This window comes from Stigmatopora argus, chromosome 7 (assembly GCF_051989625.1).
Source record: "Stigmatopora argus isolate UIUO_Sarg chromosome 7, RoL_Sarg_1.0, whole genome shotgun sequence".
Classification (NCBI taxonomy): domain Eukaryota; kingdom Metazoa; phylum Chordata; class Actinopteri; order Syngnathiformes; family Syngnathidae; genus Stigmatopora; species Stigmatopora argus.
Window position 1 is genome coordinate 12,669,715 of NC_135393.1, and position 17,962 is coordinate 12,687,676.

Consider the following 17,962-nt stretch of genomic DNA (forward strand, 5'->3'; position numbering starts at 1 on the left):
GTAAGGAATAGACTCATTTTAGAAATTGGTAATTGGACTTTATCTTGGGGGTAGTAAAAAACGTCATTGATCTCTTTCCAAATAAAAAGATCGATACAACCTAACCATGAATACGAGTTGTCCATTTTGTGCAAACACGAAAACACATTTGTGGACTTTCTGTCATTGCGAAATGAGCCAGCTTGTGCAAACTCTAAAATCATAGTTCTGCACACTTTCTGTCGTTGTTTCCCATTTTGTGTTCAACCTTCAACTTGTATAGATATCCTAGTTTGCTTTAGTACCTGTGAATCCAACCAGAGGGTCTACCGTCCACTCAATTCACCATGACTGGACGAACCCTGCGTTGGATAATACTCTTGTGCCTTCTGTGTGACATCGGAGCACGGAAAAGCCTGAGGTGAGATCGTACGCTTGTGCTAATAACAGTGGTGGATAGTCAGGGCCAGCAATGTTTTCTCCGTTATCTAAAGCCCAATCAGAAACGGTGACCTTTTTTTCTCTCTCTCCCTCTCTATTAAATTGTCTTTATTTATTTCCAACAGTATACATTTGGTAAATGTTTGTATGGCTGTACTCTTTCAAGGATTTAGATGTGATTTTTTTGCCAGTTTGTTGCCATCTCAATTTAATTGCCTTTGGGCTTTCAGTGCCCAGGAGATTAGAATGTATTCTATTCCAACACTATATCTAGATTTAATTATTGCTGGTTCTGTTAGAACAGAAACTCACCACTGGTGAACCCATTACAGCAACTTTCACTGACTAATCTATCTATGCACTCTTTGCAGGAAAAAAATATCCAAATTTGTCAAGAAGTAAGTTCTGATGACATGGGTAGGTGGTGATGTTGGCGAAGTTTTAAATTGTGAGTTTTCTTTGCAGAGTGGCAAACATAGGTCCCCTCAATGGATTGTAAGTAACCACAGTTACCCCAACGCGCACTATTCACTTCACATTTTTTCCTCAAATGCTAAAACACACTTGACAAACTTCTCATCCATTTTCCCCAATGTCTAAACACAAGGCACTTTTTTAAAAGTCAATCCTCACATCCCGATCCATAGACTTTATCATTGAAGACCACATTTCGAGTTCAATGATGTCATAAATCAGCGCAAAGGCTCAAACAAATTGAAGGATACCACCTTAAGTCAATCTCACCAGGAAAAAAATCCGATTAAAATTTGTCTTTTAGAAATCATATTAAAAGGTTGATAGTCATAACCCAACCTGAATCCTATTAATGATAATTAAGGCTTGTCCATATCAAACAATTGTTCTCTCTGAAGGATTCATTTTAAGGAATGATTATCTCACAACACTGCATGAATGCCATTCTAAAATCCCATCAATTTCTTCAAAAATAACCTTTGAAAATTGAAAATTGTTGAAATTAATAGGCCACATTTGAGGTTTGGCATTGACATTAAACCATAGAAAAAAACAATTCTGAGGCTCTTAATGGGTGGCATCTGAAAGATTTGTTGACATCTTTGAGAGTAGGGAGTGGCACAATAGTTATCCGAGAATAAACAGTTGAAATGTGGGCTCTCAAGGATCTGTTTGAAATTATAATGATATTAATACACTTAAACATTGTCCCAGATCACAACACAATTGCTTAAAATTCTGCCGTGAATTGTGTATTTTTGTTTTTGTTGTTGTTTTGCTAATTCTTACAACATAGCATGATCTTTTCAGGGTGAACAGGCATTCATCAGCAGCAGCACCACCACCACCACCACCGCCGCCACCACCACCACCGCCGCCGCCACCACCACCACCAAAAGTAGATGTTCCAAGGTATCATCCTATTACAACTAACCAACTACTAAATTGAAAAAAAGCTAATGGCATCTGTACAATTGTTTATTTTTCTCGTTTTAAGATGATAAAGAGGCAGCCTACGCAATTATTTTCGAGCTGAAAAAAAATGTACAGCTTTTATTAATTTACTTGAACAATATTTAAGAAAAAAATATATAAAAATGTTAATGTACTGAACATACCTTGCATGATCTAATCACTTATCAAACTGGAACTTCAGGTTCACACTTGTAGCCCCGGATCTGCTGAGGGCTGACAGCCCAGAGAATATCTATCTTGAGGCGGAGTACATCACCAGCCCCATTGATGTTAGCATCACTGTGTTTGACTTCACCAAGGCCACAACACTCTTGACAGATAAGATCTCGCTGGATCAGAGCAATGGCTTCTACACCCTTAAGTCTATCCAGGTGAAAGCATGCTTGCCCCTGTGTATCACTTCACATTTGTCTATGCCTGAACTGTCTGATTTTCCCCTTCAGATTCCTTCAGGTTCATTAAATCGCGATGAGACAAAGAACAAGTACGTTATACTGAAGGTCAGCTTTGGAGGTTATCATGTCGAGGAGAGGACTGTCATGGTGTCCTTCCATTCCGGATACATTTTCATTCAGACCGACAAGCCAATCTACAACCCTGGAGATGAGGGTAGGGTTTTTTTGTATTAAAAAAAAAAGAAATGTTTACATTCTTGTCAGTAAGGTGAATTTGGAATGTTCTTAAAATGTCTAAGCTTATCTTCTCATGGAACTTTACTGAAGATGTTTCACTTCTATGCAAAACTACACTTATAGTGGATTGTATTTTTCCTCTCTTGCAGTTCGCTTGAGAGCATTTGTGTCATCATTGACCTTTAAGGCTTTGGACAGCTCTCTCACCATAGATATACAGGTCAGTAAAAGTGATTATATAGTTGGTGTGATCATTTTTATCACATGTTTTATATGTATGATTGTGCTTGGCAGAATCCAGAAGGAGTGGTGGTTAAGCAGGTCTTAAGGACTAAGGCTTCTTTTGGTGTCTTCTCGGATTCTTTTTACCTCACTGAAATGGCAAAGTAAGTAGTAAGATTTTGATGGCGTCGAACCAATATTTTAAAGCATTGATAGTCAAAACCAGCACTTTTAGCCATCCAAACTAAGTTTTTTTTAAAATTGAAATTAACATTTTTTTTACATGAAATTAAGGTTTTACATGAAAGAGACTGATGTTCAAATAGTGACTTCAAATGTGTTTCTCTGACTTTAATTAGTGAAGGTGTGTGGAAGGTGATTGCCAAGTTTGACCACTGGAAGCAGAACACTTTCACCTCACACTTTGAGGTGAAGAAACATGGTATGTTGGCATCTATCATCACCGCCTCATTTTTGTTTGACTGAACGATAACTGTGGGGAAAGCCAGTTAATTCAAGTCATATTTATGTTGTAGTACTCCCTGCTTTCAATGTGACGTTGACACCTAAAAAATCCTTCCTGAGCCTTGATGACAACGAGCTGGAGGTGGAAGTCACGGCCAGGTCTGTCCCTTTTCAAGAAACTATTACAATATTAGGTTGTCTTGCCATTTAATTTGAGGTGGAGTGTCAGTTCGGAGGGAGGACATCTGAGATGCATTTCATTCCCAACAAATTAAGGTGTTCAACATTAAAGGAAAGATTTAACAAGCGGCTATGCCAGGTCATTTATATTAGCACAGGCTGTCGGCACCACACTTAAATCCTGATGAGACCATAAATATTGTTAAAAGAGACATTGCTCAGGCCCGAAGGCGATCTACCAATAGTACCTTAGCGATCGACCTAATGAACACCCCTGGCCGAGAACATCTCTGCTGCAATAACTAGCTGTTTACTGTGAATCAGGTTTAAAATACGATGGTGTTTGGTTCAGGTACCTCTATGGAGAGCCAGTTCAGGGCACAGCCTATTTGTCATTTGGGGTCATTTTCAACAACGAGATGAGACGGTTGCCTTCATTGAAGCAGTTGACAAATGTGAGTCACTCCAAAAGAAAATCCATATACACATTTAGCAAACGATAACCTTTTGTTCATGATAATTATGCTCTAGCTGGACGGTGGAGTTGTCAAGCTGAGTATGGATGAGCTGAAAGCAGCATACCCAGATGTCAGAACCTTAGTGGGGAACTCAGTCTATGTCAAAGCTTCTGTCCTCACCATGACAGGTAAGCAAGAAACAACGGTACAATGGCCATTACATAGTCTTAAAATCAAGGTAAATATACTGTACTTATCTATAATGATTATAACAAAAATCAGTCAATAATTTTAAGAGTTTATAAGTCAAGGCAATGAGACTTATTGACATTTCAAATAATTTAATGTAATGTTTCTACTTGTGAAGGGAGTGACCTGGTGGAAGCTGAGAAGATGGGCATCAAGGTTGTCGACTCTCCTTATGTCCTTTCTTTTAAAGACACAGTCAAGTATTTCAAGCCAGGACTACCCTTTGACTTTACCGTAGGTTTATCATCATCATCAATTGATATCGTCACATTTACAAAAAAAAGATGTTCTCCCGCGTGTCCGCAGATCCAAGTGAACCATCATGATGGTTCCCCAGCCCACAACGTCCCGGTGAAGGTGAACCTCCTGCAGGATCCCATCATGGTCAACTCGGGCACAGCCAGGGTCACAGCCAACATGCCCAAAAGTCCAAACCAAGCGCTCGTTGTGAGAATTAATACAAGATGTTTAGGGATTTATGACCAGACGAAGACCTAGTCAAGCTGAAGATGTTAATTAGTTTATTCAAAACAAGACCAAAAGGTTGAAACTATTTTGTCTGTGTTCCCAGGCTGAGACCCAGGCGGCCGGACTCAGACTGGAACAGCAGGCCAAAACCGAAATGTTCCTCCTCCCTTATCACAGTTCCTCCAGTCAAAGTCCCAATTACCTCTACATCTCTACCAGTAGAAACACGGCATCTCCAGGAGAAACACTTTCCCTCAAACTTACCATCTCCACTACAGATCAGAACATCAGACAACATATCAAACACATCACCTACCTGGTCAGGACCATTCTGAGAGATTAGAATATAGAGATATAGAAACCCATGTGATGCTCTTCTTTTTTCTCGTATCATTACCCATATATTTTTCCGACTGTTACTTTCTCATTTTACTGTGAAATTGCAATATGTATCTATTGAAGGAGAATGAAATTTTATCAGAGAATGTTTACTCTTAAATATACTATCCAAATTTGCTGAATACGCTATTTCCTCAATGCATTACAAAAAAAACAGAATATTGAGCCTACTCCGAGAAAATTAGTTTTTTTTTTAAACATGTTTCCCTTCTTGTGTCTTTTCCAGGTAGTCAACAAAGGCCAGATTGTAAAAGCTCAGCGATTAGATGTGACCGGTCACCTCATAACAAGCGTGGGGTTGGCGGTCACCACCGACTTGATGCCTTCCTTCCGCTTTGTAGCCTTCTACAGTCTCCCTTCCAAGGAAGTAGTGGCTGATTCTATTTGGGTGGATGTGACACCATCCTGTATTGGCGATGTAAGTCTTCTTTTTGCTGAGCTAAATTGGATCAATAGCTAAACTCTTTGTCCAGTAATTGTCGGACTTTAGTTTTTAAATTTCAACTTCATCTCTGTAAAATCCGTGACCGGAAGTTTCGTCGAAAGACGTTTGGTCCCCGGACGTTTGGTCGACCGGACGTTTGGTCGACCGGACGTTTGGTCGACCGGACGTTTGGTCGACCGGACGTTTGGTAGAACGGACGTTTGGTCGCCGGGTTCGCTCGCTGTCAAATTATGACAGAGAGTTTACTGTTGATATTTTGATATTAGATATTTAGATATTAAACTCATGCTCTTTCTCTCTCTCATGATTATAATTTTGAGAGCTTTTTTCAACAGTAACAACCCGGTGACCAAAAGTCCGTTCTACCAAATGTCCGTTCTACCAAACGTCCGTTCTACCAAACGTCCGTTCGACCAAACGTCCGTTCGACCAAACGTCCGTTCGACCAAACGTCCGGTCGACCAAACGTCCGGGGACCAGATGTCGTTCGACCAAACGTCCGAGTACCGTAAAATCACCAATCAACATCAAGATGTCCCTGTCTCCACTCAACAGTTAGTCAATTGACACATGAGTAATGCATGCTAGACAACTGAAAATAGCAACACACAATCTACACAGAAAAACAGACAACATAATTTGATACAATAGCAATATTAATTATTTTTTGATATTGCACAAACTTAATATACAGCAGTGTCAAAAGTTAAAACCACTCATAGTTATTAGTAGATAATTAGGCGTTAATGTGTTCATATGTGTGTGTGTCAGTTGAAGCTAGGTCCGGTAGACGGCGTGCAGCGAGATTATACGCCAGGTAAGAGCTTCCAGTTCCGAGTTCGAGGTGACCCAGGGGCCAGCGTTAACCTAGTGGCTGTGGACAACTCCGTCTTTCTGCTCAAGAAGGACAGACTCACGCAGAGAAAGGTCAGACTAGCATTTGTCTGATTAGATAGTCAATTTTCCCCTCAAATTGATATAAAGCCAAGTGGTGGCTGTTAAAGACATTTCACTTATAATCCAAAATGGCTCTTCAGTCCCCAGCTGAAATAATCACAAGTAATAACATGGTAAATATTTTCCCCCAAAATCAAAGTCAAATCAATCAAATCAAAAGCCTTTATTGTCATCATACGCAGCTGTGTATAACGAAATTGGTGGTGCTACTCCAAGCTTTTCAAAGTGTGTTTTCCAGTAAAAAAAAAACATAAATAGTAGTATAAAAGTATAAAAAAATCACATCCGGCTAGGTGAATTCTAAAATATTGCACAGAATTCTAAAATATTGCAGATTCTGAAATATTGCACAGTTTCTAAAATATTGGCACCTGAAAAGTCACATTGCAAGCTGAAATTCTAAGCTTTGTTTTGACATAGTATGCGATCGCCATTGTTGTGTTTTTTTTCTTTTCGTTAAGATGTGGGACACGGTGGAGAAAGGGGATTTGGGCTGTACACGCGGCGGAGGCATCAATGCCATGAAGCTCTTTCAGGATGCCGGCCTGCTCTACAGCTCCAATGCTGGATTCAGGACTGACATCAGGAAAAGTGCGACCCAATAATAATAAGAACACAAATTATAAAAAGAACAATAATGATGATCATGCCATGGCATGGCCTCCCTCTTTAGCTTTGCATTGTCCAGCCGGAAACAGAAGGAGGCGTTCTGCTGAACTTTTAAAGCGGAAGGCTCAGCTGGGTGAGTTTTTGTTGTTGTTGTTGTCTCTTCAATTTTATTTTCACAATGTATGTCTTCTCTTCATATTACACAACAATGCTGTGTAATGCATGTTTTTTCAATATACTGTATATGTCAGAGAATCACTACAAGGAGAAACTTGAACATCGGTGCTGCAAAGACGGTCTTCGGGCCGTGCGCATGCCTTACTCATGCACTCGGCGCTCCCTCTACATCACTGAAGGCTGGGAGTGCATCCGGGCCTTCCGATACTGTTGTGCCACCTATCGAGATGAACTTCTGGATACAGAGATGCCCACCATGATGCCACCAACCACCACGATGCCACCGACCACCATGGCGCCGACCACCACCTCCCAGCCATTAATCTTGGCTACACGCGTGCCTCTTAGGAGAGAAATGTTTAGTAAGTGTTGTACAGTGTTGTTTTCCATTGTAAAAATATTTCATTTACAATGATTATTTTTCTTATGACGATTACATAATGTGAGCATTGAGAAAACCTGAGAAATGAAGGACAATGTTTCAATACAAAGCTCCCTACCCACCAAAAAAGTGCTTACTCATTTACTGTAATTACTTGCTTTTGGTGACTCCTTATATTTTTACTACAGTGGCCATTTTTTTTCCTTTTAACAACTTAATATGACATTGTTCTTCCAGATTGGCAAGCGCGCATGGTCGACGTTGTTGCCTACAGCAACGCGCACAAGACAGCTGTAATTCCCAAAGTTCATGTTAGGAGACCTAGCATGAACATGGTGAAGGAGAACGTGCGCCCAGAACTTGTGGCACATGTCGAAAACGAACAAGTGGACGACTACGAGGACGAAGAAGACGAGTACCTAGACGAGGCCGACGTTTATCTGCGCTTTAGATTCTTCGAGTCATGGCTTTGGACCGACATCAGACTGCCCAACGAGGCTGACAGAGACGGGTGAGCAAAGAAAACATTGAAGACAAACGCATCCAGACCATTGGAGGCAAAAAAATTGGAGTGCACATCATTGAGTTTGGAAAGCAAGATTTTACACAACATCATAGTAACTCTTCAGTTGTTTTTTTACAATAATGCTTAACTTGAACAGTTATATGAAAATTGGTTGATGCAAAGGTGAAAGCACCCGTAAAAAGCTGCGGAAAAACTCATACAAGCTCGCATTGAATTTAGCCTTGAAATAATTTGTTTTTTAGAAGGTTACTTGGTTTGTATTCAACATCAATCATTAACACTTTGTGCTCTTTTGTTTGCTTGTGAATCCTTGAAAACAAATGATGATTATTAGTTCGTTATTTTTACTGTCTTTATTCTTTATGATGAGATTATCTGTTGATTGTTTTCAGGCTGGCATCCATGGAGGTGAGCCAGCCTTTGCCTGACAGCATCACAGAGTGGGGTGTCCTCGCCATCAGCTCCTCTTCAAACACTGGTAAACTTGACCATGAAATCACTTACAGCACATGTGTCAAAGTGGCGGCCCGGGGGCCAAATCTGGCCCGCCACATCATTTTGTGTGGCCCGGGAAAGTAAATCATGAGTGCTGACTTTCTGTTTTAGGATCAAATTGAAATGAAGAGTATAGATGTATATTACATTTCCTGATTTCCCCCTTTTAAATAAATAATTATAATTTTTTAATCATTTTTTTCTGTGTTTTTAGTTTAAAAATCATTTTGTAAAATCTAAAAATATATTTTAAAAAAGCTAAAATAAACATTGTTTTAGATCTATAAAAAACTCAATATTCAGGGCTTTTAATCCAGTTCTTTTAATCCATTTATATAAAAAAAAATCTAAATATTATATCTAAAATGGTCCGTCCCACGTGAAATCAAGTTGACGTTAAAGCGGCCCGCGAACCAACCCGAGTCTGACACCCTTGACTTACAGTATCACTTATTTTCTGGTTATTTTTATTGAATCGTATTCATATTTAGAAATTTAGCTATTGGATTTGTTTTATCTTTATAGTACTGCATTCTAGTTATTTTAGGGCAAACTTGGGGGTCGTTTTTAATTATTTATTTGCATATTTATATCATAATCTAAAATGTTATGGTTTAACAACATGTTTTTATTTATTAAGATTACAATGGTGTTTGTTGACCTCCAGGTTTCTGCGTGGCTGAGCCATACAACATAAAGGCATGGAAGCGCTTTTTTGTTGACTTGAAACTTCCGTACTCGGTGGCTAGAAACGAGCAGGTGCAGATCAAAGCCGTCATCCACAACTACGGTTCCGACGACCTACACGTAAGTCATGCTTCTGATGCACACTTTTGATATTGAATACAACAGAATAGCTTGGCCAATTCTGCAGGAATTCCTTTTTTTTTTTTAAATATACACTTTGGGAACTTTTTTTTTCATAAGAACTTTGTTATTGCACATAGCATCTCCACCATCACCATTTTTTAGTATGAAAAATGTTGCACATAGAATATTTGAAAATCTAACACATGAATGCAATAATAGACAATAAAAGTCAAAATGAAACACTGCATGGAAAAAAAAGTTACATTTGATGTAATGTCAGATGAAGCCTATCGGATTCGGAAAGGCATACTTATTAAAATCGCCAGTATAGTATATAACAAAGTGAATGATATGCCCCCCTAATACTTTGATTTCAGGTCCGTGTGGTTTTAATGAAGACTGAAGACATGTGCAGTGTGGCTTTCCGTGATCGCCACACACAGGAAGTCACTCTACCGGCGGGCACATCAAAAGCTGTGGCCTACACCATCATGCCTCTCGCAGTAGGACGGCTCCCAATTGAGGTGATGGTGGTAGCTCGAGACATGATGGGTGGAGACCGCGTACAGAAACTTCTGCGGGTGGTGGTGAGCAAGCTATAAGTTTCACAATTTTCTCGTACCCCAAATCTTCCGTTCCCCAATATTTTCTGAAGTAATTTCTAAATTTCCATGGCAGATTTCCCCAAATAAGACATTTCACTAATTAACTTTGTTTCTCCACATTTTGCAACCAATCAAAACCTTTCTAAATTACAAATATCCAAGTCATTTGAGACTAATTGAACTAGCGTTCATATTCCAAAGTTCCCAATTACACAGATCCAAATTTTTGCATCTAAAAATTGATTTTTTTTCCATATCCTCATTTGTCCTGTTCAATTCAATTATGTAGTCATCCTGGCACACTAATAAGATTTTTAAATATTCCCATTAATGAGTTATGAGTTAATTTCCAAATAAGTTCATACTTTTGACTGTTTCACATAATCATTGCTTTTATTCAAAAATTGAACACATTAATTAATTTCAAATCGCTTCAACCTTTCCACCCAAATTATTTCTCTATTTGTTGCATTACCATTGAACACCTTCTCATTTGTACTCAAACAGATGGATGGCGTACAGAAGACCAAAGTTTGGAGCACAGTTTTGAACCCAGGAGCTGAAGGAGGTGTGGATTTCTGGTTCAGACACAAACTCTGGTTTTGAACATTGCAAATACACTTTTACTTAGCAACATGAAATGTAATAGCACTTATGTCTGTCAGAGGAGACTGACCAAAGAATCTCAAGAGGCCATGCCGTTAAAGACACAAAGTCAGTTGTTTGGCAGTAATTTGGGTCATTTTTCAGAACCCCAGGGGTATTTTTAGGATACAATCAATTACAAAACCAAATTTCACCTAGGAACAGGAAACGTTGTTGACATGTCTAAATCAATGATCATATGTAATAGAGTTGTGTATAATCGGAAAATGCCATATCTGTCATTAAGGAAAATCGGCAATGATAAAAAATGAAAAAAAAATATTGTGCAGGTAAGCAGAGTGTCCGGGTGGGGAGAGTGGTCCTGGAGGGCGTGGTGCCAAAGTCTACACCAGAAACCTTCATCAATGTGCGAGGTTAGTCACGGCATAAAATCTGATGTTCCAGCTCAATTCAACTCATCCTTCCTCCTTCCGACCTTCCTCAGGGAACGTGCTGGCTGACAGCATTGACAACTCCATAAGTGATGACTCACTGGCGTCTCTGATCCGTATGCCCGGTGGCTGCGTGGAGCAGAATCTGGCCTCCATCACCCTGCCACTCATCGCCACCATCTACCTGGACCGAACCGACAACTGGGAGGCTGTTGGAGTGGAGCGCAAGGCTGATGCGCTTAAATACATCAGGAGAGGTAAGTTTGGTGGATGGATGACAGGTGCAGAATTGGTATGCTGTGGATTTTATATTGGTGAGCACACCGTTGGATAAAAGGAAACGACATACAAAATCCAGTAATATGATGAGTGCTCCCAAGGACTGGAGACGGTGACCCCAAATGTGAAGGAGATTTCCACATGGAACATTTCAGAAAATGACAATCAGTTAACACAGTTCATGTCTACATTTAGAAAATGCAAGTTAAAAATCTAGCATGCAAAGAGTAAGAAGTTTAGAGTATTTCAACGGCATAAATGTATGGTAAACAGGATTAATTATAGTGATGATTTGTTTTGTTCATTTCTTTTCAGGCTATGGGAATCAGCTGGCATACAAGAAAAAAGAAGGCTCTTACCCTCCATACAGGAGGGAGGGCGCAAGCACATGGTACAGCTATGCAGCCATTCCTTTACCATAATAACCACAGTCATAAAAGTGAGCATCCATAAGTAAACCCCCTTGTCTGGCGCTCAGGATCACAGCGTACGTGGTGAAGGTATTCTCCATGGCTCACTCGGTCATTGGTGTGGACACGCAGCAAGTGTGCGATCCACTGGACTTCCTGGTGCGCAACAAGCTGAAAGTCCCCAGTGGAAGCTTTGTGGAGGACAACCCAGTCTACAGTACCACTATGACAGTATGGCAGACATTTAACATCATAACTTAAGAACAAGCATGTACATAGACAGTAGGGGTGTATGTCTCCAATTAGATGACATTAGGATATTCTTTCAGATTTTATGATGTTCGCCAATATTACAAAGTCTGCCATGATTCTCTTCAAAATAGCTTTATTTATATTATTTGTACATTCAATACAATTATTACGTTTTACCCAAACAACTATCCCTGTAGGGTGGGTTGCGTGGTGACGACCCTGAGATCACGTTGACGGCGTTTGTCCTCATCGCCCTGGCTGAGGCCAAGCAGGCGGGGATACAATGCAGCCAGCAAAACCTGGACGTAAGTCATTACTAATCTAACTTCCATCTACCGTTGCCTCCGGTAGCACATTTGCATGGCGTGGGAAATCCTCAGATATGCTACAGGAAATATAAACTTGATTTGTTTAACCATATTCAGTTGATCCGTTGTCTACATTCTAAAGGAGACTATCGGGAGCACAACAACGTTCCTGAAGAATGCGTTGGCGACGTCGGGCAGGAGGCCGTACACAGTGGCCATCGCCTCCTATGCACTCACATTGACGGGAACAGACCCTGGTGCCCATGACCTTACCAGGCAGCTCCTTGCAGCATCCCCAGATGGTATTCTAATCGATCATATGTTGCTTACAATGGCACCTAAGCTTCTTTCCACCAGCATGTCTCCAGCATTTTACATTGTATATTAGGAAGTAGCAGACGTTATTGTCCCAAATACACAGTAGGCCTCAAAATGGGTTTTAAAAAAAAAAGTCAAAACACTCATTTTTATTTTAGATAGCAGTTGGTTCATTGGTTTTTGTAGAAGTAATACATCAGAAAGGGAATGGAGAGGTAAACATTCCCAAATAAGGATTGTAGACAGTTATTGTTTCAAACCAGTGTTATGTCATGTATCCAGGGTTAAGGTTCTCTCTTCTGAGATTAAAATCAGAGTTAGGGTGGTAAAGTACTGTTTGGAATCTGTATTTTAAAACAATTACTAGTATGGTTCCAAGTTGCATAATCACATTAAGGCTTGAAGCTTGGATTAGTGTTTAAAGTTGTGCTTAGAAAGTCAGGTTCAAAATTTAGGCGAGATGTGATTCAAATGAGGTTCTTCCTTTGTACATGGCAGGCAGCCACTGGCCCGACGCTCACAACCATTTGTTCTCGCTGGAGGCAACCGGTTATGCTTTGCTGGCCCTCGTCAAGATGGATCGCATGCAGGAAGCGGCAAAAGCTTTCCAGTGGATCAATGCACAGCGGAGAATGGGCGGAGGTTACGGCTCTACGCAGGTATTGTTCACTCTATAAATTATAATAGCTGTAGACATTTCCAGAAAATTGCACAAGTGTGATATCTAGAACTATTTTTCCCACATCTTCCCAAAACCAAAATCTTTCATTAATCCCCTATATCAGGTGAGTTTCCCATATTCCAATGATGAAACGTCATTAAAAATATAATGGAAGGGGGAAAACACAACCAGGTCATCTTATAGTTAATCAAGTTGTTTGTTTTGCTGGTGGTCCCAGTCCACCATGGTGGTGCTGCAGGCATTGTCTGAGTACCTGATGAAGTCTCGGGCTACTAGCGAGCTCTCACTGGACGTGGACGTCAAGACCACGGGCCGACGAGACATCCGATACCACTTCAACGCCAGAACTGCTTATGCAGCACAATCGTCTAGGGTAAGAAACATACACTGGATAATACATAAAAATACTTCAGGACTTTTCTTCCAAAGTTAGATCCAATAACTGACCAATGCTTTAACATTAGCTTCCATCATTAAATTTACCACCACTCTTCTGCAGCTCCCGGCTGATTTGGACCTGACAGTAGAGGCTACAGGCAGCGGTCAGGGAATATTAGAGGTAATGCGAGCACTAAGATGGCAATCCTCAAAGAGGTCAATCATTTCTGTGTCATGGGATTCCAGGTAGTGACTTATTACAACCAGCTGCACGAGGTGGACGAAAAGACACCTTGCCAACACTTTGAGCTCAGCGTTGATATTAACGAATCCAGCGGTGAGTTTTCACAAAGAAAAGGCAACTCGGCCAAAAAAATGTGAGCAGTGGATAAAACTATGCACTCATCTGCATAGTGACATGCACATTCCGCTAAAAAATCTAAATGCACTTTTTATTGTGTACAAGAAAAACAACGCTGTATATTATCTATAAGAGTTCATTATTATCCCAAAATACTGGCATTGTGCAGCAAAATTACATGTTTACACAAACACCTGGGGTCTAAAGTTTTGAGACTCTTCACCATTCTTAGGGGACACGTTACTCGTCATAATCTGAAGTAGTATTTTTTGTTTTGTTTTTCACTGCTACAGAAAAGGCTCCTGCAGATGTGGAAAAGTCCTACCTGCTGACCATCAAAGTCAGGTGATTGCATGTAATACGTGTGTGCTAAATAAACATCTGATTTGATGAATATCACCACATGATTGAATATATTTGGCTGTCACAGGACGTTAGGAACCAGTGACAGCAGGCTGGTGGTCTTGGATGTCAGTCTACCCACGGGCTTCACTCCTGAAAACTCAGACTTAGAGATTGTGCGTATTTTATATTTTCATTAGCACTCTGGGCTCTTTATTGGCCTATTGTAATCCTGTGGTTTAAGAGAATATTTTATGTTGTTGAAAAATGTAATAGTAATAATGTATGTGTTGTTTCAGCTTTCCAATTCTGTAGACCACTACGTCAGCGATTATAAGATGGTGGACAACCTCAGCGACAGGGGTTCGCTCATCATACACTTGTTCAAGGTGGTCATCAGAACTGAAAACTGACTTGCTTCTGCTGCGTCAAGTCATCTCCAAGCTCAGCTGCTGGTGTTCTCTTCCTCTCTGTTCAGGTGTCCCACAAAGAACCTGAGATTCTCATCTTCCGACTTCAGCAGAACTTCAAAGTCGGCCTCCTGCAGCCCTCCTCGGTCACCGTATACGAGTACTACAACCCTGGTACTGCTCATATGTAAAACTCTGACTGACCCTTTTTAAAAATACACCCTCTGATACATGGGTTTTCAAACTGGGCCTTTAGTTAATCCGTTACTTACATTGTAGTACTATGATGACTATAGTGAAGACCAGGAGTTCATTTTATCCTAACAAAAATAGTTTTTTTTTGAGAATATGATCCTATTTCTTCCCCACTGCTACAAAAAAAGTTAATTTGATAACTTTTTTTTACCTTAACATTTATAGGAGCCATATGGCAATTTTTGTTTTCACTAGTCTCCATTGATCGGATGTGTCCACTGCATATTCTTGTCAGTTGGATCTAATCTTATGACTGTTTCAATGGTGATTTCGGTTTTATGCAAGCACCATGCTAATCACTTTTGTTTGTTTATTTGAGTATAATAATTGTAATTGTCATATTAATGATATTGATGAGAACAATTTTGTCCCATAGACCACCGCTGTACTAAGATGTACACTCCCCATCAGGACCAGGAGGATCTGACGCACATCTGCGAGGACAACATCTGTCGCTGCACACAGGGTAAACAGAACTAAACCAACCAATCAAAATGAACACTCCCATCCAAAATCTGCTATCCTCAACAGGTGACTGCTGTGTCGCCAAAGCAGACAATGAGAGCTTCAGTGCCAAAGAGAGAGAGACATTTGCCTGCTCTTCTCTTCACCACGGTACTTTTCACACTAACCTTAATCTCCCTAACCACATCATACACGTTATGTAATTTTATTCTTCGTTTGTGCTTTTAGTCTACCAGGTTAAAGTTGTTAGTGTCCAACAGAGTTATTACGACAAGTATGAAATGGAGATCACGCGAGTCATCAAACTGGGTGAGGGCTCCTTTTTATGGTGTCAAGAGATACGTGGTTAGCAGGAACCAAGCGTTTAAGCAAGTGTGAAATGCATTTTACAGGCGTGGAAGCGGGAGTGGAGGCAGGGCAAACCAGGGTGTTCATGTCCCACGGGCACTGCAGAGAGGGGCTGGACTTGAAGGTGGGCTCCCAGTACCTCATCATCGGGCCCAAGGAAGACCAATGGGATGTAGACACGGAGAAGAACAGGTATGCGAGTGTTGGTTGAACGGATGAAATACAAATCTCATACAATATAATCAAACATACTGAATTGAATTATAATTGTCAAGGGTTGAAGTCATCCGAAATCAGCAGAGATAACTAGAGATAAATCCCAAGCTTGAACTAGGAAACAAGAAAGATGGGGTGCTACTGTTCTCTATAGAAAATAATAAAGCGCTATGATTAATTTCACAAGGATTAGTGATTGCTGTAATTGTTGACACCCTGTCGAAACACAGAGCAAATCACAAAAAACACTTACACCTAAATTGTCAAAACCATTAAAAAGTGCAAAAAACTACATTTAAGGCAAAAAGTGTTACGATCGTGCCGAGACGTCCTGGCACGGTCGGAAGGATGAGGACCCAGTAGCGGGGAAGCAGGAGGGGACGAGACGAATTGTGCTCATGATGACAACTTTAATAACTCAGAAAGCCTTACAAAATAACAAGGACTTGTGCATCCAAAACGAAACCAAACCTTCGCAGCAATGTATGCAGTATCACGCAGTACGATCCGACCATGAATACTAATTCAGTCGTGTTTAAATATACACATCCGGAAGTAATCATGAATCACTCGCAGCTCCTCAAACATAACGGCAAGCCAGGAGGGACAAACGAGCTGCTCCTCACAAAAAGACTGAGAAAACAGGAAACCCACGTGCCGAAAACGCCAAATTGTGAATACTGTGAAAGAAATTGGCAAGACTACAAAAACGCCCAAACCCTGAAAACTGCAAAAAACGCAACCCCCCCCAAAAAACTCCAACAAAATCAGAAAAAAACGCAAACATCACTAAACTATCATTTCATTAAAAAAAATTAGTTGTAGTCGCTTTTAAATCAACCCATGAAATGATTACGTATATGAAGTATATTACTGATCATTAAGTACATCTCATTTGCACATTATAAAATTGCTCATGAATTAATGATTGATGATTAAGTACCTTAACCATTTCTTGTGTGTTTGTGTTTTATGAGGTTTGTGTACACATTGGGGGCGGCTACGTGGGTGGAGTATTGGCCTTCTCCAAACAATTGCACCAGCGGAATTCTGCAGGAGAAATGTGCCCACCTGGATGCTGCCGCCACAGAACTGTCACTCAACGCCTGCCGTTTATGAGATACCTACTTTCTTTACCGTGAGTTATTGGAAGAATTTCCTGCATTTGGAAATATGTATTTTCAAAACAGGACTTAATATTGAGTATAATGTTCATCTGCCTTTACAATAAAAGCCACCAAAGTCCGAATATGGTGCTTGATAAGGTGAGTACCGTAATTACTCGAATATAACACGCAGGTTTTTGCAAAATAATTAATTCCAATAGTTGGGGGTGCGTGTTATAATCAAAAACTAATTTTTATTTTTTATTTTTTTTTATTTTTTATTTTTTTGTGTCTTGTTACATGGCCCTTAGCCTGGTGCTTTTTCTTGCCAAATAAATTGAATTGAAATTGAATTGAATAAAATAAATTACAAATTTTCGATCGAAAAAAGCATTGTCAAACTCACTTTGACGCACGGATTTTACGTCATCTCGTAGAGCCGACGCACGGATTTTACGTCATCTCGTGAAGCCGAGACCACCACTGCCCCCCTCTAGCCTCGTACCCGTCTCAGTTCACCCTCTCTCAGTTCAGTGTTATAATCAATAACTAAAATAAATTACAAATTTTCGATCGAAAAAAGCATTGTCAAACTCACTTTGACGCACGGATTTTACGTCATCTCGTAAAGCCAATCGGATGATGTGTTGTGGGAGGAAGAGGAAGTGGATGAAGGAAGCGTGGACGTTGATAGGATTCTCAACGAAGAGATGTATGAGAGGACAGACAAAGAGAGAGAGGAACTTTTCATTTGAAGGATTCTAATGAATAAATTTGTTTGAACAAAACAATCGTGAAACGAAGAAAAAAAGGTAAGATTTCTGATTTTCGTCAGCGGGAAATTTTA

General features: G+C 40.1%; 1 protein-coding gene across 1 annotated transcript; it reads left to right on the plus strand.

Moving 5' to 3' along the window:
• The first annotated feature begins 234 nt into the window (after positions 1-234).
• LOC144077473 (complement C3-like) lies at positions 235-17,256 on the plus strand. Its single transcript, XM_077605248.1, has 44 exons — positions 235-400; positions 792-818; positions 886-915; positions 1,705-1,806; positions 2,051-2,240; positions 2,313-2,478; positions 2,651-2,721; positions 2,796-2,887; positions 3,083-3,165; positions 3,260-3,347; positions 3,721-3,823; positions 3,900-4,014; positions 4,194-4,309; positions 4,382-4,522; positions 4,647-4,862; positions 5,169-5,360; positions 6,159-6,314; positions 6,806-6,935; positions 7,018-7,086; positions 7,205-7,492; positions 7,750-8,023; positions 8,431-8,516; positions 9,201-9,340; positions 9,721-9,930; positions 10,456-10,516; positions 10,884-10,967; positions 11,039-11,242; positions 11,580-11,655; positions 11,743-11,905; positions 12,124-12,231; positions 12,377-12,536; positions 13,051-13,211; positions 13,452-13,607; positions 13,734-13,793; positions 13,859-13,949; positions 14,267-14,318; positions 14,404-14,491; positions 14,615-14,704; positions 14,794-14,899; positions 15,357-15,446; positions 15,512-15,595; positions 15,674-15,754; positions 15,838-15,985; positions 16,987-17,256. Exons 1-44 carry the CDS (start codon positions 327-329, stop codon positions 17,126-17,128), a joined length of 5,364 nt encoding a protein of 1,787 aa, XP_077461374.1. The 5' UTR covers positions 235-326; the 3' UTR covers positions 17,129-17,256.
• The last annotated feature ends 706 nt before the right edge of the window (positions 17,257-17,962 follow it).

What these genes read in the sequence shown, in the direction of transcription:
- LOC144077473 (XM_077605248.1), top strand. Translation starts at nt 327, where the DNA reads ATGACTGGACGAACCCTGCGTTGGATAATACTCTTGTGCCTTCTGTGT. An exon ending in CCAAAAGTAGATGTTCCAAG is followed by an intron (nt 1,807 to 2,050) that starts GTATCATCCTAT and finishes CTGGAACTTCAG; the next exon opens with GTTCACACTTGTAGCCCCGG. An exon ending in TCTTAGGAGAGAAATGTTTA is followed by an intron (nt 7,493 to 7,749) that starts GTAAGTGTTGTA and finishes TTGTTCTTCCAG; the next exon opens with ATTGGCAAGCGCGCATGGTC.